We start from the raw sequence: 22,930 nt of genomic DNA on the forward strand, positions 1-22,930 counted from the left end.
GGGTCGACTAGGATAGCTATCGTCTTCAAGGTGAAGTTCTTGACACGATTCCTGTCAAGCACTAATAAGATTCTAGCCTTCTAGACTACGAAGTTCGATGCTCCATCCAATCTATCCTGGTCTCTTACCCCGTGTAATGCCATGACACTCCTCTAATTCCCTCCTGGAAGTTCTCTGTTCAATTCCTCTGAGTCTCTACTTCCCGTCTGGAACTTCTCTTCTAGACTCCCTCTAAGTCCTGATTTCCCTCCTGGAAATCCTTCTGTCGCTTGTCGAGATGCCCCCTACTCTGATCGTCTTGTGCAACTACACTGTTGATCCAGGTTCCTCGGCTAGAAACCCTCGGTAACAATTCCTCTCGCCCTGCTCTGTCAGGTACTGTTCTGACTACAGTACCTCACCAGCTCCACTCTGCAATATTTCTGTAGCCTTCTAGACTCCAACAACTGCCTCTCTGTGAACTGCGTCAACCCTGGGATGCCCTGCATCAGCCCTCTAGCCCTATGCGTCAGCAACGTTGGCCTCTCTGAGGCTTTGCGCAGCTCCCAGCTTCTTCTATGTGGATCTGGTTGGCTCTGTGTCACACTTCTTGGCTTTTACACTGCTAGAAATAGCTTCTGTCATCTCGGGACAGTTGTTTTCTGTTGCTATTGCTCCGCTCGACTGATGTCTTTTAGTCCTCCTGTAATCTGCAATCACTCTCTGATACCATGTTGAAATTTCTAATTTTACTTAGTTTAGAAACCCTTCATGCACTTTTCCTTATTTATTCCTACCTACTTGTTATTTTTTATTTAACAAGTTATTTACAAAGTAAATACTGAAAATAAACACTAGTGCATGCTCAACATATTACAGAACCATAACTAAAAGAAACAAGAACACACCACATGACACCATTATTTTTGGACCAATGTCGCCAAAAAAACCCAATGCGGGAAAACCAGTGCAGCTATCTGAGGGTTTTCTTATTAAGCAATATCAGAATACAATCTAGGTGTCGAAACTGGCCTACCCAACAGAGAATTTCCTTAGCAGCTATACCTCACAGTTTGAGAGAAGTCTCCTGGCTGAAACCCCAAAAAACCCTTCCGGCAGTTCCTCAGCACAAAACTGCTCTGCAACCCCAGCGTCAGCCCAATCTGGACTGCGTCAGCCCCTCTCTGTCTCACACTGGCCCTACGTCAACCTTTCTTGGCTTGCATCAGCCCCAGGAGGCCCTGCGTCAACTCTGGGAGCCTCTGCGTCAGCTGCGCTAGCCCCTCTGGTGCTTTGCACAGCACTTGGTTGCCTCTGTGACATCTGCGTGGCCCTGCGTGAGCCCTTGCTAGCTCTATGAACCCTCCTTGGCTGTTCCGCTGCTTTCCCGGCACAATCTCTACTTTCTTTGTTTCTCTGTACTCAATGCCCCTCAGCTGCTTTCCCCGCACAATCTCTACCTTCTTTGTTTCTCTATACTCAATGCCCCTCAGCTGCTCTCCCGATCACTGATACTATCTCTCTTAGCAAACCCCACTCTAGAGAATAGAATGACTGATCATCTGGTGTGTTCTCCAAGTGACCCTCAAGCCTCTTCTTATACTTTTCCTGTTGACATCTCAACAGTCGAGATTAAGTCCCTAATCAACAGCTAAGATTAGATCTGGCTTGATCCATGTCTTTTGGACCATTCTAACACAAATTCATATTAATACACATTAATATTTTATTTTCCCTAAGTTTAGACTTAGGGACTCCATTAAAAATATTAATTATTTTAATATCTCCTTATCTATTTAGAATCTGCGCAAACCCTTTCTGGGTATTGGAGATCTCATTTGCCCAACCTCTCCACCAAATTTCGAGGCTAGAGCACATCCGATGCTACCCCAAATCAACAGTTGATGAACCCATGGATCCTTTGGATGCTCCTCCATGTGATCCTCCTTCTAAAAGGAGACCTTTATGGCTTCGTGACACTCTTCAAGATGTTGATAAACAAGCTGCCCCCAAAGGAACTTTCAGAGAAAACAAGAAACCTTGTCGGTTCCAAGGATATGTTGTAGCCATGAGCAACATTATTCAAGTTGAACCATTCACTTTTAAAGAACTTGTAAAGGTCCAAGTGTGGAAAGATGCAATGGTTGAAGAATATGAATCCATCATTCATAATGATGTATGGGAAGTGGTTCCAAGACCCCAAGGTAAATCTGTTGTATCTTCTAAATGGTTGTATAAAATTAAACATGGTGTTGATGGCAGTATTGAAAAATATAAAGCTAGATTTGTGGCTAGAGGCTTCTCTCAGAAAGAGGGAATAAATTATGAGGAAATTTTTGCCCCTGTTGCCCGTTACACCACCATCTGATATGTTTTAGCTCTGGCTGCTAGCCAAGGATGTTCTCTTCACCAAATGGATGTGAAGACTGCTTTTCTACATGGCTTCCTTAAAGAAGAAGTATTTGTGAAGCAACCACAAGGCTTTGAAGTACATGATCCACAAACTCATGTGTGTAGGTTGAAAAAAGCCCTCTATGGTTTGAAGCAAGATCGAAGAGCTTGGTATGCTCGTATAGATAGCTTCTTGATGAAGCTTGGTTTTACCAAAAGCAATGTAGATCCAAATCTTTACTTTAAGACAATCCAAGGTATGCCTTTGATTTTGGTATTGTATGTTGATGATTTATTTATGACCGGTAGTGAACCTCTTATTCTCTAGTGTAAGAGGGAGTTAGCTTCTGAATTTGAAATGAAAGATCTTGGTTTGATGCACTACTTTTTGGGCCTAGAGGTATGGCAGAAATCTGGTGAGATTTTCCTTTCTCAAGGAAAATATGTTGTCAAACTACTAGAAAGGTTTGGTATGACTAAGTGTAAGTCCATGAATACTCCAATGGAAATGATGGAGAAGCTGGGGGGTTGGGCTATGGGGATAATGTCTGCCTGTTCACCCACATTTTAAGAGGAAACCTCTGTAACATGACCATGCACAGCCGGAGGGTTGTTTGTAAAGACCTGGGAATGGGGGAGAAGGAGGAGAATTATTGCGAGCAGGAAACCTGGCAGGGAATTGAGATGGCTATGGAAGGAGGGTTGGTGATGGCGGCGTTATGCGGCTCAGGGATGGATGGACGCCTGTGTTGGGTCCTCTTTTTGCTTGCCGAACAGATAACAAAGGGCTTGCTAGCCAGGTTGGGTCAATGGCCCGTAGGCAGTTGCACCTCTTTACCTGGGATTGAGGAGACATTGCATGTCGGAGCATTGTTAAAATTTGGGTACCAGAGGACAAGTGGTTCCCTAAGGCTTTGATTTTTGGCCTAGGGAAAAGTGTCCAAATTTATTTGTACTTTTCTCCTAAAGTGACTTTATAAGTGGTGAAGTCAATTTAATTTAAAAGTGACTTTATAAGTAGTAAAGTTACATTCTAATTTAAAAGTGATTTTATAAGTGGTAAAGTTACATTCTAATTTAAAGGTGACTTTATTAAAGTCAATGAAGAATTAGAAAGTGAAAAAGTGACTATGAAAATAAAAGGCTAAGCAGGTCTTTATTTAAGTGGGTGAGTTAAAAAATAGAAAGTGATAATTAAATGCACATTTATTCTCATCTCTAGATCTAAATGAATCTCAGCCATTAGATCTTAGGGTAACCCAAGAGGTCATTTAGAGAGTAAAAGGAGAAAAGAGAAAAAAATCAATTCATTCTTTCATGAGCATTTGAGAGAAAGAGAAGAGAGAGCAATGAGAAAATTTCTGAGCAGTGAGGAAATGAAGGAGAGCAGCAAGAAGACATTTCAGCAAATCTGGGCAACAGCGTTTATTGGCATGCATCCCAAGGCAAAAACCGTATGGCAAGAGAAAGGCACAGATATCGAGGAAGAGGGACATCCCAGAAATCGAGGAAGAGGGGCAGTAGCAAGGGCAAGAATTTCGAGGCAGATTTGGGCATGAATTTCGAGGCAATCGTACTGCTGAAATCCGTACGGTCCGTACAACAAGTTCTGGGCATTTTTTCAAGGCCGTTGTACATCATTTAATGGTGTTTTATTGCTGGAAAAATTTCTATCTTGGTTGTTTGTTGATTAACACGATTTTTGAGGTCGATTTCAAGCACAGAAATCGAGATAAGTTTTGTAATTTGTGGTTGCTAGAATTTTTACTGTGTATTTCAGTTTCTCTGTAAAAGCATTTTCAGAAATAAAGAAGAGCTCTCAAACTGGTTTTCCCCAAGAGTTGTAGGGGTTTTTCCAGGGTCACATTGACCAAAAATCATTGTGTTATTTTCTGTGTGTGGCTGTCATAATTTTGCTGTGTTTTATTTTTGCAATTTCAGTAGTTGTGAAATCTTTAAATTTGTGTTTTCAGAAAATTATTGTCATTTTCAGATTTTAAAATTTTTATTATGCTTGGATTTAAAACTAAATGCATGGAGTGATAAGGAAAACTGATAACTGGAGTGGGGGTTGAAATTTCTTCAAGCATTGCTAAGGGGGGTTCCTTTTGCGAAATGGAGCCTCTGGTGCAAGTAATGGATCGGTCCTCTCTATGGAACCCGCCTGCTACCATGACGGGCATGTCACTGCAACTTACAGGGGGGTATGAAGTTGAAGGGATGGAGCGACACAACCCAACCACCCGTGTACATGCACCTTGTTGTAATACATTGAAGTTTAATTAGTCAATTGCATGTTTTGTATGTAAAACAAGTTTGTCGTGTGGTGAACCCACCCCGGCACAGGGCAACTCCAGGGCCGATCAGGGTACAGTTTGTCGAATTCTACAGGACTCGGTCAGAGAGACCATGGCAAGACCTACAAAAACCCGAGGCCGCAGTAAGAAACCTCGAGAGTCTAGGCACAACACGGAACCTGGACCTTCGGGTGGCTGACGGGGTCGAAAGTCTGTCAAATGGTTAATTAGCGAAGCGGCGGCCGCTTACCAGGAGGGAACCAATGAAGAAATTTGAAATTTGTTAGAAGAATGGGAAGCAGAAGTGAAGCAAGAGAGTGAGACGGATATGGAGTTGGAGGACTAGAGAGTCCTCGTCCCGAATCCTGGAAATACAAGAGGTAGAATCACCCAATTCAAACAAACCCTCTACCTATACTAGTTGATGAAAAACCTGCTAGGAAAGGCGATGGAGCAGATCTAGGTATGCATGGCAGTCACAATTCAAGGAATGCCAAATTATAAGTAGTTATTTCAGAAGGTACAGTTTCAACTGCACAAATAGGACGTCCGCCTTGGTCGAATTGAGCAACACCTGCCATGTATCTTGGTTCAAACGGAGTTGCCTCGTATGAATGCCAAAGTTCCAGCACTTGTGGAATCAACATTAGCTGAACAGCGTGACTAGCATGCCTAATTTCTGATAGTTTTGTTTATATATGAGGACATCTTTTAAATTTGTCTATGCAATTATATATGTATGTAGAACTCTAGAGTATGGAAGTGAACAAGAATCTGAAACTTATATTGCTTGGATAGAGAGACTTAAGATTTTTTGCTACTGGATACCATATAATGTGGATAGGTGGCCAACAGACTTGGTTTCCCACTGAGCCAGATGAGGCCACCTAGCGAGTTCTATGTGGTGTAAATTTTGCTCTATATTAATGAAAAATGAGGATCTACCAAGCTTACAAAAAAAAATATCTAACGAAATTTCAATCCTTGTCTATATTTCATTTTTGCAGGTGTAATTATTCACTAAATTGTTATGTAGATTCAAAAAATAAGACATTTTTGGGGTCGTCGTGTCCCGTGTCACAAACTTGTATTTCTATGTCCTTCATGTCATGTATCATCATGTCAAGGGACTTAGCTCATTAGGAATCAACAATACTTATGTTACATTTTATGTTAGATATGTGGCCAATGTAACATTTAGATGTTAGGGTTATTGGTTAGGTGCTCTAGGGGTGTTGTAAATATATCATGTGTGCTGACGTATGAAATGGGAGATTTGATGCAACCACATTAGTAAAATATATCCTTTATTTTCTCTCTCAACCATTATGTAACCTATATTTCTAATTGTTTAGTCCTTGCAATATTTGAATCATTTAATAGTTACATTCATAGCAATTTTACTTAGTTCCATAATCTTCAATATACCTGCAATCTAATGAGTTTTTATCACATTCTCAATGAATTCATTTCTCGTACATAGCCTCAATACACCTTTCACTACATGCTGTAAACCAGGCCTTTGCAACAAAATTTTAACATAATTTACTAGCCTTGGCATGCATTAATAAATATATAAGCATTCCAGGAATACAACAACATAAATGCAATAACTTCATCTTCGTTAAAGCATTCAACTATACAATATTGTAGGGATAAAGGGATTTTAAGCACAAAGTTATATGATGAGTTCATAATGTTAGATTCAAAATATAGATGTTTATCTAAAAGTTGCATCCAGTATCTTGAATTTGAAGAAACTCTACAAATCCAACAAATGCATGTTTTACACTACCTTTAGAATGGCCGGTGTAGGCAGATCAATAGCTTCTGTTGCATCTCCCATATAAGAGCACATGAGGGCAAATGAAGCTCGATCGTAGAATGTGTCCTTCCTTGTAATTAAAAATGATGATGTTAAGAAATCTTGAGTAGAAGCAACTAGGATATCCCCATTTTTTGGTGTGCACAGATTATTTTGAACCTGCAAAATGCCCAAGGCAGAATACTAGAGACTTAACCAAGCATAATAGTAACCAAAAAAATTGAGCTATACTACCAACTAAAGAAAAAAGAAATTTGAAATTTTGACGTGGATAGATAACAAAACATTAAATCAAAATGCCTTCGAAAAAATAGTCTTTCTCAAAGAACCAGCAAAAGGAATATTGCCTAAGAAATATTACACGACTCTCAAGTTAATAATTTCATGAGCAAGATGACAAGCTTAGAAAAATAATATGACTTTTCATTTGATCAAGTTGAAGCATATTCTTTCCTTTCGGAAAGTATTGAGTGAAAATGTTTCAATTCTACACCACTTGGGCTCACATTTCTCAATGTCAACATGCTCTTAATTGTGATTTGTACAGTTACTGAAATTTGATGGAGTCCTATGAGGAATACGCATCTCTATAATCTACTCTGGTCTATTCTAACGAACTTCCAACAATCACAATCATTGAGTCAAAAAATGCAAAGCAATAAGAATCAAAGGAAATGTAGCAGTATATACAATTGAAAAACGAATTACCAGCTACTGAATTTTCAACTAAAGATGCAAGCAAAATTAAAGAAATACAGAACTGGACTACTATACAGTACAGCAAAATATGATTTAAAAAACCGTTATTTATGCATCTCAATCCAAAAATATTGTAAACAAAAATCATTTGATAGAAAACCCACTACCAGGTTTCTCATCAATATTCACTTGCCTGACAAAGATATTTATGCTTTCCATAAAGGCCTATGTTCTTAAAAATTTACGATCCATTTCCACAGCTAAAAGTGATTGGTCCCTTCCTAATGTTCTGATGGTAAAAGGATACCCTTTATTTTCCTCTATGTCATGAATAATGAACCTGATTTCTTGTCATGATAGGACAGAGCCCTAACCTCTAGATGAAGCAAATACATTCCTGTGTATTTTACATTCAAACTGAACCACTTCATATGGCCTCTCAGAGGCACTACCAAAGCCTTGTGGGAAAAAGGATAATATCCAGAAAAAATATAATCCATTAAACATAGACAACCTATTTACAATAGAATATAGTCTATTCATATTAAATGGAATTCACAAGGAAATGGTTCATTAACAGCCTTGTCCATTGACCATATAACTATGATCATCTAATTAATAATCATGCTAAGTCATAATCATCCTTTCTTGAAATGCTTTTTATTTTTCTTTGGAGAAACTCAAAAGTATATTAGAAAAAGAATAGTATCACTATAAAGAGGGTGGACTCGACCTAATTGGTAAGCTGGTGACAAGGCCAAGTATATAGTCGAGGGCACTGGGAATATTGAGTTCCAGATGGACTCAGGTGGCATCATGGAAGTGAGGGAAGTGCTATATGTACCAAGTTTGGAGATGAATCTCCTTTCAGTTTCGGCCATGGAAGACAAAGGACTGGAGGTCAGCTTTACGGGAGGTGAAGTGGTTGTTGGGCCGAAGGGGACTGATTTCAGCAAGAAGTGGGTGATTGGCAATGGGGAGAGAGATCTCTATCTGTTGAGAGGATAGCTAATGAAGGCTCTCATCCATGAGAATGACAACCAAAGTGAGATTTGGCATAGGAGGATGGGACACCTACACTATAGAGCTCTTACGATGGTGCAAAGGATGGTTACTGGTTTTCCAAAGATCTAGGTGGAGAAAGATGGAACATGTAAAGGATGTACACTTGGCAAACAAGCCAAGAATGTGTATCCTTATAGTGAGACCAGGTCTAAGGGTGTGTTAGACTTGGTGCATTATGATATTTGTGGTCCTATGTCTGTGACGTCCATCTGGGATCTTTATATTTCGAGACATTCATAGATGACTACTCGAAGACTTGGATCTACTTCCTAGAGACCAAGGATGAGGTCTTCGATCGGTTTCAGGAGTTTAAGGCTCTTGTGGAGAACCAGACAAGGAGGAAGATTGAGGTGTTGAGATCAAATAATGGGCGAGTACACCTCCAACAAGTTCCAAGACTTTTGCAGATAAGCACGAATCAAGAAGAAGCTCACAGTACCCTACAACCCTCAACAAAGTGGGATTGTCGAGATATAAAACAGGACTAACATGGAGGCAGCAAGCGCAATGATCTATGCTCAGGAGTTGCCTATGTTTTTGTGGGTGGAGGCATGCAATATAGTTGTGTATGTGCAAAACAAGAGTCCTTAGAGGGCATTGGAGAACATGACCCCTGAGGAGTTGTTTATAGGATTGAAACCATAGGTGTCATTTGCGCATATTCAATAGCCCAGTGTATGTCCATGTGCCTATAGAAAAGATGACTAAGTTGAAGCCCTTATCTGAGAGGGGCGTGTTTGTTGGCTACATTGAGGTCTTGAGGGCCTACCAAGTCTACATCCCAGGACAGAGAAAGGTGATCCTGAGTCGGGATGTCAGATTTGATGAGGATAGGACCCTCAGGAGATCTCATGAGCGAGAGTTAGTAGTGGTAGAAGAAAAGGAGCAAGAGGCTCCCAAGGCTAAGTAGAGACCAACATCACCAGTAGGGACACATCCAGCAGATTTGGAGGATGAGTTAGAAATTCCTTCATGTTCTGCCAGGAGGAGGCCAAGAAGGGTCGAACAGACATTAAGGGATGCTGACGAGCATGTGCAGGCTCCTAATAGCACTTTCAGGCATAGCAGGCCACCAACCAAATATTCCAGTTATTTGGCAGAATCAAGCAGTGTCTGCGAGTCTAAGCCATCGACTTTTGAGGAGGCTATAGGCGAGCAAGTCTGGAGGGATGCCATGATAGAGGAGTATAGCTTCATCATGAGCAATGATGTTTGGGGTATAGTGTCAAGACCAAAGAGGAATTCTGCGTCACTTCTCGATGGAAATACAAGATCAAACATGTAGCAGATGGCAGTATTGAGAAGTATAAAGCGAGGTTCGTGGCGAGAGGGTTCTCCTAGGAGGGAGTAGATTACGAGGAGACATTCGCACCTGTCGCCAGATATGCATCTATTAGAGCAGTTATGTCCATTGCTTCAAGATGGGGTGGAGGATACATCAGATGGATGTGAAAACTGCTTTCCTGAACATAGTGATTGAGGAAGACGTGTATATTGAGCAGCCTCAGGGTATTGTAATGTCCCCAACTACTTAGGAGGCATACGGGGGAGTTTCACTAGCCTAATAAAGTTCTCGTAGGCTAAGGCAGGGAAAATTAACTAAGGGAACATGAATCGCCTAGGAGAACATTACAAATGCTAAAATGGTAAAAAGAAGGACATGTCCTAGGCTAATAAAATGTCACTTTTAATTTATAAAGTGAAAAAGCCACTAAAGTGACTATAAAAATAAAAGGGTAAAAAGGTGGCAAAAGTGGCAAATAAGTTATAAAAAGGGGAAAATGAGAAGTCTCTCCTCATTCCATTCATTTGCCATTTGAGAAAAAAAAAAATGGAGAGCTCTTATAGAAGAGTCTACGTTTTGGAAACCCTACTTGCAGATTGCTAGTTTCGGTGTTGAGACCATACACCCTAGCTAAAGAGCACAATCATTCAAATTTCACCATTGTGCTTTAGCGAAGGAGGAGATTTGAAGAAGATAAGGAGGTAACAGTGTTATCCGTTGATTTTATCTTCTAATATTGAGTTTTTCATATATCTTTGACAAGCTGAGGATACCCAAGACGATACCAAGTTTCTAAGTCCAAATCTAAGCCATAAGAAGGACGAGTTCACTGTTAAAGAGCTTGGGTATCACTATTGAAGTGGCCAAATTTATCTCTACTACAAGGCCAAATTTCTTACTATGGGAAAGGGTCGAGTCTGCCATCAAAAATGGGACAAGTGACTTCATTTCCTGGGGTCGAGATCTGATCTTTAGTTGGGAGTCGATTATTGTGTATACAGGGCCAATTTCCTCTCTTGTTGGCCGAGTTTTGGTCACCTTGTGGCTATTGTGATACACTGAGGAGGTTGAGAGATTATCCTTATTTGTTGGGCATGGTGCTACCAAAAAGGTGGTCCTGTTCACCTTTAGGAGCTGAACAAGTTTGGTTGTTGATTTTTCCAATGTTCTGGGTCGAGTTCCGAAGTGGAATATGGGGTCTCTATTTAAGAGGTTCGTTGCTTAAATTGTTGGCTAAGTATTTTCCCACAGCACCATCTCACACTTAATGGGTTAAAAGGATGACTTCCTGTGCCATATTATATGGTATGAGCAATGTTTTAAAAACTGGAACCGGTGACCGGACCGGTCCACCTAATGAACCAGGTTTCGAACCGGAACCAGTCAAATCGAGACTGGTCATGTCTAAACGAACCAGTTTTAAAAAAATACATTAAATAATTAATTTTTAATGAAAAAAACTATTTTTAAGATTTAAAACCATGATTCCAAGCCAATAAAGACAAAATATGCAAAGATTGTTCATTTATATACCATGTAAAGGTGAATTTATCAAAATGGCACCGAGTGCAATACATATCATCGACAAAATACATAAGCAATGAGGCTCTAAATGGCCTCTAGAGTGCAAAAACAAAGCCTACAAACTATGGGAACAACGGCCTACTACAAGTCTACATATATGATAATAGTGACCAACATTATCACTTGAAACTTCTCATGAGTCATCATGATAAAACTCAGTTGTTTGAGTCTCGACTCCCAAATTTTGCAACTGCTTGAGTCACAAACTTCTCTATTGGTTCAGTGACTTGACTCTCAAACTTCTGAAGGTATTCTGCCCTAATACACCCTATTACTTCATTTGGTGCTCCACATGGCTTTGCCTGGCCTCCTATCCCAGCCAAGTGTTGCTTGAACCTGTTAATACCCCCTCCTTCAATAGATTTTTGGCAATATTTGCAGATCATTTTGCCATCAATCATATCACAATGAGCCCATGCAGTATCCTTGGCTTTTGGAGGCATGATGACTACTACTTAGCTTAAACTCTTTGTTGTTCCACAACTCCAGCAAACACTCAACACTCTCCAAGCTCCAAATCAAACTCACAAATACTCCAAATGAGATCTGTGAGACAAATGAGAGGGAGAAGGGCCTTTTAAAGGCTTGGAGAGGGTGTTTTTGGAGGGAAAGAACCCTTATTTCCCTCCAAAACAGCCTAAAATTTTGGAAAAAAGTGTTCCATGAGTCCTCCGCGGCTGTGGCAGCTAACTGGACGGTTCAGAACAAAACCGTCGGCCGGTTCCGTCCTAAACTTGCCAGTTAGGGCAATTTTTAGGCGAAATGGTGGGTCAAACCAGGTTTTTCTGTCAGTTTTGACCCAGTGGGCTTGCTAACTGGCCAGTTACCGGTTCAGACCGGCCAGTTTTTAAAACACTGGGTACGAGTTGTCGATGTATTTTTGAGTATATATATATATATATATATATATATATATATATATCCCAAAGTAACCCAGCAGCCTACCTAACATGTAGCTACTAGTAAACCTTTGGGGGTCTACAGCCTATCCTCCTCTCTGTAAACAAGATCACAACCAAGGGGATTTGAATCTTGGGTCTCTAAGTGTTCTCAGGACTCATATTACTTCAATCACCAATGGAGAAAAATAAATATTCACACATGCTAAATGTTGTAGAAATGAGGTGGAAAATTATGGGGGAGTTAAAGTGAAGTCCCAAGGTGATGTGGACTCCTACAATCAAAGAAAGGACGTGTTCTCAAATAAAATCGAATTTCTGGCATTAAAGAAGAAAGTTGCTTACTTGGAAATTCGAATTTGTGAAGTTAATGCACATTTGGGAGGATTTGGAGAATATTTGGTGGAGATTTTTGTGTGAAATTGTCCCCACATGGGTTACCACCCATATACACTTGTCATTCTATCATAAAATTAAAATTTGGCACATAAAGGAAGAAGAAAATGATGTCCACTTGCCAGAATTCGATTTTTCCACTTGGCATTGGAGCTCCATTCAACAAATTCGAATTTTTCTTTGGGATTGTCACCTCATGCCACTTGTCTAATCACTTCTACATTGGGATTGGCTCCAATGCCATTTCTCATTGTCATTCTTCATTGGGATTTGCTCTCAACTCTCTATATAATAGAGCCATGGGCTCTCATATTGTATCATGTAATAAGCTATTGGCCTTGAGGAAACTCTGCCATTTTGTACTTGCATACTTTCTTAATACAATCAAAACTTTGTGCCTATCTGGCTGGTGTTCTCTTGGCGTTATGAGGTGATGCCCTTTCATACTACTGTTATTGTATTTAATTTCTTTCGTATGTTGAATTAATTTTAGTTTATGCTTGTCATCTTGCTTGGATTAATGTGTGCAAGCTATCTTGCACATATCATTGATTTAGAATAGTCTTCTAGGGATAAGCTTTCCAATTAATTTTAGGAGGAATGCTTGGTTTATCTTATTCATTATATTGCTCTAATCTTGTGCAAACTAATACATGTTCAAGTGTGTAGGAAAGATCTTTTGTATTGTGTGTAGGAATCCATCTAGAAGTGGGAGAAATCTCAATTAGATCAACTCACTCCTAGAGTCATAGCGATCCAAGACTCGGCCATTTTTTTGCTCCAAGTTTTCAATCCAACAAAGAGCAAAAGGGAGTTTTCTTAGTTTATAGCTACTTGATCATCCATTTAAAATTCAAAATATTTATTTGATTCTAGTTCTTTAAAGTTATATCTCCTATTAAAGAGTCATTTTTAAATCTAGGCAAGTATGAAGGTTCACTCTCATTACTTGAGCTAGGACTTTGTAAATTAAATTCTAAGTTTAGTTTTGGTTTCTTTTTTTTTAATTTTACACCAACAACTAGTATTTTTTTTGTGTTTTGCAGCCCATAAGCTGGAGCATTGGGCAGCAAGGAGCTTGAGGAGAAGCTTTGGAAAACTACTCACTCATCTGTATGCAGGACCCCCTCATGCTATCCAAAGACTAATTTCTAGGGAGGCCATAAGCACTTGGGAGAGAGTTGCAAACTCATCAAAGCCGTGGGCATTTTGATCCTTGTGAATCTCTTCTGGAAAGTTTTTCCATCTTCAAGTTTGTTGTTGCTATATTTTTTGGGGAGAGAGTCTAACTTTGTTAGAGACCTGTCTTTGTGAAGATCTCTCTCGTATTGTAGGCTGCCCTCTTACAGAGATTGTGAACAAATGGGTTGAGGGGTACTTGCGTAACTAGGCGTTAGGATAGTAGGAGGCTTAGATTAAGTGGTTGCATCCTAAGTCACATGGTTCGGGTTCGAGTTCGGGTTCGGTTCTAGTCCAAATCTTTTGATGGGGTTCAGATGAGGTCCGCCATTAGGCTTGTCTATATACATTTTCTATATATATGTGTGTGTGTGTGTGTGTGTGTGTATTAAGTTTAAAATGAAATATAGGATAAAATAGTAAGATATCAACACCAATAAACATAAAAAAATGTTATCACAAACAAGGAAATTGCAAGGATAGATTACAAGCTTGAGTTGTGACATGAGGTTATGAGTTTTGATCTGTGGACTTGGTCAAAGGCTACGAGGTTCGATGAGGTTCACCGAACCTCAAAAAAAAAATTAAGGTTCGCCAAAATTCGAGCCTCAAGGTTGAAATTCGACAAACCTTGTGACATAGGATGCATCTAGGAAAACATTGATACAACACTTACCACATGTCCATTGGTATGAATGCGTTATGAGCATTGTATGGCTATGATGCTCCTTCATTTGTGTATTTGGCGTTTGGGGATAGCAGGGCTCCCAAAGCCAAAGATTGTATACAAGAAAATAAGGTATCCTTAATATCCTTAAGGAAAACTTGCAGGTTTCCTAGAGCCAATAGAAGATGTATGCAAACAGGCACAAGTTTGAGCACAATTTGGACATAGGAGATTTGGTTTTCTTGAGGTTGCAACCATACATACAATCTTTTCTGAAGAAAAGTGGTACAAAAAAGTTGAAATTGCGCTTTTATGGTCCCTACAGAGTAATCAAGAGAGTTGGGGAACTAGAATACAAGCTTTATTTGCCAGAGGGGAACTAGATTCATAATGTTTTTCATGTATCATGCATCAAGAAGGCACTAAAACAAGAAGTTATTACTTAAACATAGTTACCCCCACTTGATGAGGAGGGCCAGCTAGAATTGATTCCTAAGGAGATTTTGGAAGTTAGGGAAAGGAAATTGAGCAGCAGAGTGATCAGAGAGTATCTTATCAGATGGAAAGACTTGCCAGTAGAGAACGCTACATGGGAAAAAGAGAAGATTTTGCAGCATCCTAGTTTGCAATTGCTTGAGGGCAAGCAACCTTGAGAAGGGAGAACTATAATGTCCCTCTCTGAATGATCACACCAGGGGAACAACTCGGTAGCCTATTTGATCGCTATAGTCTATAGGCGGTCAAAAAGGGGATCAATTAATTTAATTATTTAAATGTCATTTCGGTGAAAAAGAAACATGTGAAGGTGATATTGATTTAGTCAAAAGGGTAAAAGGAAATTAAAAAAAAAAGAGACCCACGGTATTATGATAAAAGAGATATTGGAGTGTTGGAATTCCAGAGTAAAAGGGAATTCTTTAACATGATAATTTCTTGTGAACATTATTTTTCTGTTTCTTCTTATTTTATTAATCTTCTTCATCAAGCAATTACCATTAGAATGCAAGAAAGTAAATACAGGAGACAAGAGACACCAGAGATAGGCCAAAGGCCAGGGAAAAACCCCACCAAGGGGGAAAACCCAACAATCCTTTCCTTATAGAGTCATAGAAGAATCCAAGTCAAACAATCATTATCAAAGAGCCAAGTCAACGTTCCACCAGGTAACATCAGCCTTCACAACATCCTTCATAGATCTGTCCATAATTCTATCCAATCACCTATCACAGAGAAATCGTCTATCACAGAGAAATCGTCTATCACAGAGAAATCACCTTAGAAGTTCGCATATATCACAGAAGATGTGTCGTGCCCAACATGTATAACCGCAGACAGAAACCTCTTATTAACTCGTCCAAATCACAGTGAAAGGTCCAAAATCTTTCTGCTACAGGTATCTGAAAATCACCACAAAAGTCCCTGAATCTTCTTTCCAAATGGAGGAATACGCTAGCCAATATATGGTTGTTTGTTCATGCAAAAAGTCACGTCTTTTCAAGCTAGGCCGACCTATCATCTAGGAGGTTCGACTTGGCTACTTGGACAACTAATATAATTTCAAAAATTCAAATTCCTTTTTCTTTCAAATGTCCAAATGGTACATGTTACTACTCAAACTAGCAGGAGACCTAAAAGCGAATCCTAAAGGGGCAACTGCTAGATCAAGGGCAACGATGGAGGCTTAGCCCACTGTCACCTCAGCTAAGGCTCCCTACTCTTTAAGGACTTTCACCAATGGGAAAGGACCCGGTGTATAGAGAGTCACTTGGGAAGGATAGATCAACAATGGGTATGAAGTGACCTCAATGATACTTTCCTAGAAGGGAGTCAAGGGTGGGGCTTGCTTGCTTCTTAAGCAAGGTACAAGGCTTTCTAGGAGAAGGAGGTGAGGATTTAAAAGCTAGGCTAAAGGAGTGTGACTTGTGAAGGATCTACCCAATCCCTAAAATCCTTGCAAAACTTGGATTCCTGAGTTGTCTTTGATGAATTGACTTTGATGAGAAATGAGACCACACGAGACCAAGTGGACCCAGCTTAGGTTAAGAGGAGGGAGTTTAGCAACCAATAATGATTTAACCTAAACAAGGAGAGGAAGAGAATCAAAGAAAGACTTTCCACTTAAAGATGCTAAAATGATCCTATGAGGTGCTAGCCTAGGGAAACCCAAGGCAAAGTTTGATCTCAGGGCTAGGGCTTGGGATATCTCACAATCCCACCATCCAAATTTCTTCAAATTTGGAGGAGACCTTGAGGACACACCAACACAGGAGAGGCCAGGAGATCAAACTTTTTCTATGGGTATTTTGTCGGGAAAATGATGCCCTAAGTGACCCAACGTGGCTAGACCTAGAGAGGAGAAAAGGTGAAGAAAATGGTTTTGACCAATGCATAATTCCTTTGGGACATGGATTCAAGGAGAATAATGAGAATGGATTTCATTTCTAACTCAAGGAGGCTCTAAGGACAACTTCATTTGGCATTAGGGCAAAAGAGAAAGTGACCTTAAAGCGTTTATACTTCGTTTGCAAATCAAGATGGTTTATCAAGATGAATTTGATCTCTAGGAAAATTCGTTCAACATACATGGCCCATACATAGAGATATGCTATATAGAAACATAATTCCACAATTTAGCAGTAAATGCATGCAACAATTAGCCCTAAAATAGTGAAAATCCCATTATCAATGCATGTGACAAAGTAAAAGAAAATAGCATTAAGTTTGTACTTACATGTAAGAGAATATATCCAACTATCAATAGATTTGCCAATCAAGAAGCTCTAAGACAAGAAAATGTAATCCAAAAATCAAAATTCATCCATACTCCAATTTCGTCCACCAAGAAGGAATAGCGAAAATCTTGAGAGAGAGAATGATCCAATCCAAGTGATGATTCAAAATGAAATCACATCACTCCTGTTTATACACTTCTTAGGAGTTCGAATTACCTAATTAGGCCTACATTAGCCTCTAAAATGAAACAAAGTGCAAAATAACTAACTTTTGGTGACAAGCCCAGTAAACTAGTTCAAAAACAAACTAATAAGCCTCTCAAGAGGTCAAATGATGAATAATACATGTCGTTGGGCCCTCCAGGAGGCCTGATGAAGTCCACAAGTGTCATACTGATGAATAGGACTCTCAAAAGTGATAGACAAGGGAGTGGCCCCTTGTTCTCCAAAAAATAAACATGTGGTGCTCCCAGTGGGTGTGGGGGCACCAAAATAACCTCATGGGTCTCCAAGTACATTGAAGATGCCTGCAGACCATTTGTAAGGGCTCAAGTGATAATATAAGTGATGCCACATCAGCATACAAGTCCTGGGTCATTTTCCAAATGCATGGTACAACTGCGGGACCAACTAGGCATGATGAACAAGATGGATCTTCCTCCTCCAATAGGTGAATCTTGAGAAATCTCTGACCACTACTGCTATGAAGGCCCATGGCTCTCTACACACATCCTACATGTGCCAATGTAGCCCTCTAGAGAGTTAAGACCCTATACAGGGAGACCAAACTCAAAATGGAAACCATATGCAATCCTGCATAAGATCCAATGCATCCCCTAGCCTTCCAGCACAACAAGTCATTGAGGCAATTGGGTAAAAGAGCATACAGACCATGGACAACAAGTGGACACTTCATAATGGCATGCCCTTCCATAGTGGGCTTTGGCATGTGCCAATGTCTCCAAGCTCCAAAGGGGTTAACCAAGTACCTTATTAGGTTGTTTCTACCTTTAAAGGGGATAGTATGTCCCAGGTACACCCTTCAAATGGTGGTGACATGTGACAAAGAGGTGGATGGAATAGGAATGACGAGAGGCAATCCTAGGCCACATATCGGGGTACACAAGTAGCTAGAAAAAAAGAAGCCCACACTTGGTTATATAATGTATAGGAGGGAACAATCGTGGTACATGAGGTGCCCTGACCTTGATTTTTCCACCCTTCTTTATATGCCTTTTGCCTTTTATGATTTTTCTTTGATTAACTGCTCGGGGCTCAAAGGATAAGAGCATGATGTGTAAGATATAGCAGTGAATACCCCTTTAAGGTAGGGTGGTTCATTGCCCACCAAGGGTTGGGACAATCATGGGTTCCTAAATGATAAAAGAGGCTCATCTAGGGCCTATGGAACCAAGGCGATGGCCATGGATATGGGGTAGAGCTCATGTATTGGCTTTTGCCTAGGTGCTAAATATATTTGTCCTAACCATCTTTTGCATCTTGTGGTACATTTTCCTTGTGGTACATTTGTCCTAACCATCTTTTGCATCTTGTGGTACTTTTTCTTTTCAGTTGCTTCAACCTTCAGGGCATTGTTCCAAGCCTGACCCAAGGTGGGGGCAAGGGAAAGGGGAGGCTAACCCTATGTGGACCCAGTGAGGAAATGTGGACCCAAGTGGGAAAGATGATGAATGGGGTTATAATAAATGGAAGGGGAGTGATATATGTGGATGAGGGAGCGGGACCACACACCCAAAATCGGGTTTCCCATGTAGTACCACCCTAAAACCAAATGATCAGTAAAGGAGATCCCACGAGACTAAGATCCAAGGGTAACATCGAAAAGAGGTCTAGGGGACAGAAGCATGGACCTAGCCCACTCTTTCTGTCGAATCCCCCCATTACTTCATGCCCAGAAATGTCTGTGATAAGTAAGCTCAATACTCAATTACCAAATGACAAGACGTACCTTTAGGTTCGGGAGGCCCACCTTCAAACATACGATCAAGGCAGATGGATGAGGAACCACATGGCTGGCTCAGGTGGCGGAGAAATGGCACAATGACTTAGTTGGTGGCTGCAAGGGGCTACTCGCTGCTGGCTGTCGACTGAAGACCAGCTTGGAGAAAAATTTTCTCCTAGGGATATCACCCACGAAGTGGTGGGTAATGGGACATAACATATTATGCAGACTGAACCTAGTTACATTTTCCAACACAGAGCTCACTATTTCAGCATACATAATCATTTCCTCATATCAATTTGGAGAGTTCTTGTGGCTTTGGAGTGCTAAGGGTGAAACCCTTGAGAAAATTGGTTTTAATGGTGAAACAAATCCACCCTAGTTGATCAGAAGGAAAGATCACTCAAATCTTTCCTAGGTATTTATTGCTAAAGATTCATCTCATTTCCTGGTCGCGGTACAACTAGAGATTGTGAGAATTTTGGGAGGTCATATTTTCTCAGGAGTTTGAGTCATCAATTGTTGGGTCGTGGCATCAAAAGGGAAGGTTGAACGAACCATCAAATCTGTTCCAGTTTAGTAATTACAGCTGTGTAAGGGGACATTCCAGTGTCGTCATCATCTCCCATTTGCCCAGCAAATCGTGCCATTAGCCATGTCTATTTATGGGCTTCCAGAAATCTATTTTTGTAACTCAAAAGGTTGCTCCAGCATGTAATTCTAGGTCAGATTAATTGGCTAAGTTTGTTTGATGTGGTAATTTTTCTTGTGGTATGAAGGTTGAGTTATTTCTTTAGCGAAAAGGGATTTTATAGTGGTATTAATAAACCAATTTGTTATATTGATTGAATTTATTTGTTGTGATATTTTGTTTTGGGGATATTGGTCGACTTCCTTAAGAAGGGATTTTACATCCATCTATGGTTCTAGTATCTATCCTATTTTGTATTTTCCATTGGCATTAACATCTATAATAGCAGTGACTCAGTATTTACGTAATACCAGTTGATTTTGATGACTTAATCAGAAAACTGCATTTGATGGTTTCCAATTTCATGTGTGTTTGTCATTTGATCATCATTCATGCAGTACTAATAAGTACTAATAGTAACCAGTTGTATGCTTAAATTTGTACCATCATCATATAAATGTTTTAGTTTCTAAATTTTAATAAACACTCATATTTTCATGTCCTCCATGTCCAATGTCATTGTGTTAGGTGACATAGTTTAAAAGTAACAAATTATCAAGAGATTCAACAAATCAATCAGGGATCAAATCATAGCAAAAGAAGGACTATCTAAGAAAAAACTACTAAATTTTGATAAGATATTATCCATGAAAGATAAAGAAATTGATCATTTTAGAAAACAATCTCAAAACTTTCTTACCAGATACCAGAAAGCAGAAAGAAATATCACTACCAAAGATTGAGAAAGAGACATATACCAAGTCAATTGAATCAATAAGGTTTTCAAAAGTGTTAATTTTAGGATAACAACGGTATGTTCTATGCTTAGAGCAATTTTATTTCAATTTATTTATTAGCCCAATATCATATCCAGTGTAGCAATCACATCAACATGATAGTAAAATGCAGATAGAACATAAACCATAACAGTAGAAGACAAACCAACACAAGAGGACACAAGATATGGCACCAGCCAAGGACAAACCCCAATGTGAGGAAACCGTTGATCAATTCTTCTTATAATTCTTCAAAAGTTCAGCAAAGAGAAAGAGTACAATTTACAATATTCACTTGCCCAAACTGATCAGTCAAAACAACAGAAACAAAAAGCCCTAACCAGAAAGTCAATGTTGGTCAACAGGGCTGAGATTGACCTCCAAAACAGCTTGGTCAACCATGGTCAACTCAGCCTCCAACATCAAGATAATGCAGCCCAAAAAAGTCCGAAAATAACTAGTCAAATCTGGTCAACAAGGCTGAGATTGACCTCCAAAACAGCTCGGTCAACCATGGTCAACTCGGCCTCCAACAGCAAGATAATGCAGCCCAAAACAGTCTGAAAATAGCTAGTGAAATCTGGTCAACAAAAGTCAATGCGACAACTTGAATTAGGTCAATCAATGCTAGTCAACACAGGGGTCAAATTGCCTTGGTTTTTGTGCCTGGAACAGTGGCCTGCCCAAACAGAAGTCTCCCTCACAAAACCGAAGTCAAACAAGGTCAACGCTGGTCAAAGTCAGCCTCCTGAAATTTCGGTCTCCTGAAATTTCGGGCTCCTGAATTTTTTGTCAAATCTGGTCAACGCAATAGCTAGAAAAAACAATCTTCATTTTGCAAGTGCGGAGAGAGAGGCAGAGAAATTCGTACCCAATCAAGATGAGAGAGAAAGATGAATGAGATGAGATGCCAAAATGAGGAGGAGGCACCTTGTATTTATATGCAACGTTGAAGGTTGTTGGAGGCTAATTTGATGGTTGGCCGACCTTGACAATTTGTCCATAATCAAAATAAATTAATAACTTCATTTGTACATGTCAGAATGGGGTGATCTTTAGATCAGTCCTACACCTCTCTAAAAGAGGAATCCAAGAAAAATATCAGCTGCCTCATAAGAGCTATCCAAAGTGATGTTTGACCCTAGTTGCCAAATTTAACACTCCCTCTCAACTAGGGAGAACATCACCTACCAAACTGTCTGACAATCTGTACCATCCCTATCACTGCACTGCTCTTCTCTGCTGAACCATGAAGAAAGAAAAAATGATCGAGAATGTATCATACCATTCTCCACTGACCTGAAGTCAGTCTCCAACAATAGAGAGTGTGTCATACCACTCTTAATTGACTCGAAGTCAGTTTCCATTGATCCCAAATCAATATCAACATCCTAGCATAGGGAGTACGGTAGTACACGATGCATCCATGGGTAGTACTATGATCCATGTCCTCATTTCCCTCTCATTGGCCAACTGAGAGGTACTTCCCATGAGTCTCGGACTGCATGGGTAGGATGTGCCAGCAAGAGAAGGTGAACCATTCATCCTGCTCATATGCCAAAGGGAGGGTGAACCACTCAGCCTATGCATATGCCACCATGGGGTATCACTGGGGAAGATGAACCATTCACCTTGTACACAGTGCACCACTAGGGGAGGGTGAGTCACCCTATGGTCGCTCATTGCTCCAAGAAGTACCCCAAGCCCCCTAGAGCTCCCAAAGCTCACTATCCATCTCATACAGGACCCTCATAAGAGGGTCTCTCCACGACTCCAAGTCGTTCACGGAAGGTTAAGAATTTGACCTTCTCGAGGGGCTTCGTAAGAATATCGGCGACCTGCTCATCGGTCCCAATATGATGGAGCCTTATTGCTCCTCGTTGTACCATATCCCGGATAAAGTGGTACCTGATATCAATATGCTTGGAGCGATCATGAAACACGGGATCCTCAAAAAGACGAATCTCACTCTAGTTGTCACAGAAGATCATGGTGGTATCCAGCACATGTCCAAACAGCTCACTAAAGAGCTTCCTCAACCAGACAACTTCACAAGAGGCCAAACTAGCAGCAATGTATCCAGCCTCAACGGTGCTTAAAGCAACCGACTTCTGCTTCCTACTCATCCATGATATTGAAGCAGAACCTAGAGAGAAGAAACATCCTAATGTGCTTTTGCTATCCAACACACTGCTAGCCCAGTTTGCATCATACTAACCATGGAGCCTCACATTCCCAGTAGTGTATCTCAGTCCATAAGTGATTGTGCCCCGAAGATATCTCAAGAGATTCTTGGCAGCAATCCAAGGTATGTGATGAGGCTCAACCATAAACTGGCTCAATGTATTCACTACAAAACATATGTCCGGACGGGAGTTCACCAAGAACATCAGGGCCCCCACGAGTTGATGATACTTAGAAGGATTTCCCAAATCAGGGCCAGCAGTACTTCTACATAACTTCTTGGAGTTAAGTTCTATCGAGTAGTCACGAACTTGCAGC

At 40.2% G+C, this 22,930-nt stretch overlaps 1 protein-coding gene across 6 annotated transcripts in view; it reads right to left on the reverse strand.

The window, feature by feature from the left end:
* Positions 1–22,930, reverse strand: part of LOC149203292 (DNA-directed RNA polymerase III subunit 1-like) — a 450,745-nt gene that overhangs the window by 360,463 nt on the left and 67,352 nt on the right. For all 6 annotated transcript variants that reach the window (XM_089403379.1, XM_089403376.1, XM_089403378.1 and 3 more), the window contains exon 13: positions 6,463–6,651. In XM_089403379.1, coding sequence (XP_089259505.1) covers positions 6,463–6,651 — 189 coding nt within the window. The remainder of the gene's footprint in view (positions 1–6,462; positions 6,652–22,930) is intronic.

This window comes from Pinus tabuliformis, chromosome 2_1, assembly GCF_031772625.1.
Source record: "Pinus tabuliformis cultivar Carrire ecotype Pingquan chromosome 2_1, CPIR1, whole genome shotgun sequence".
Lineage (NCBI taxonomy): Eukaryota > Viridiplantae > Streptophyta > Pinopsida > Pinales > Pinaceae > Pinus > Pinus tabuliformis.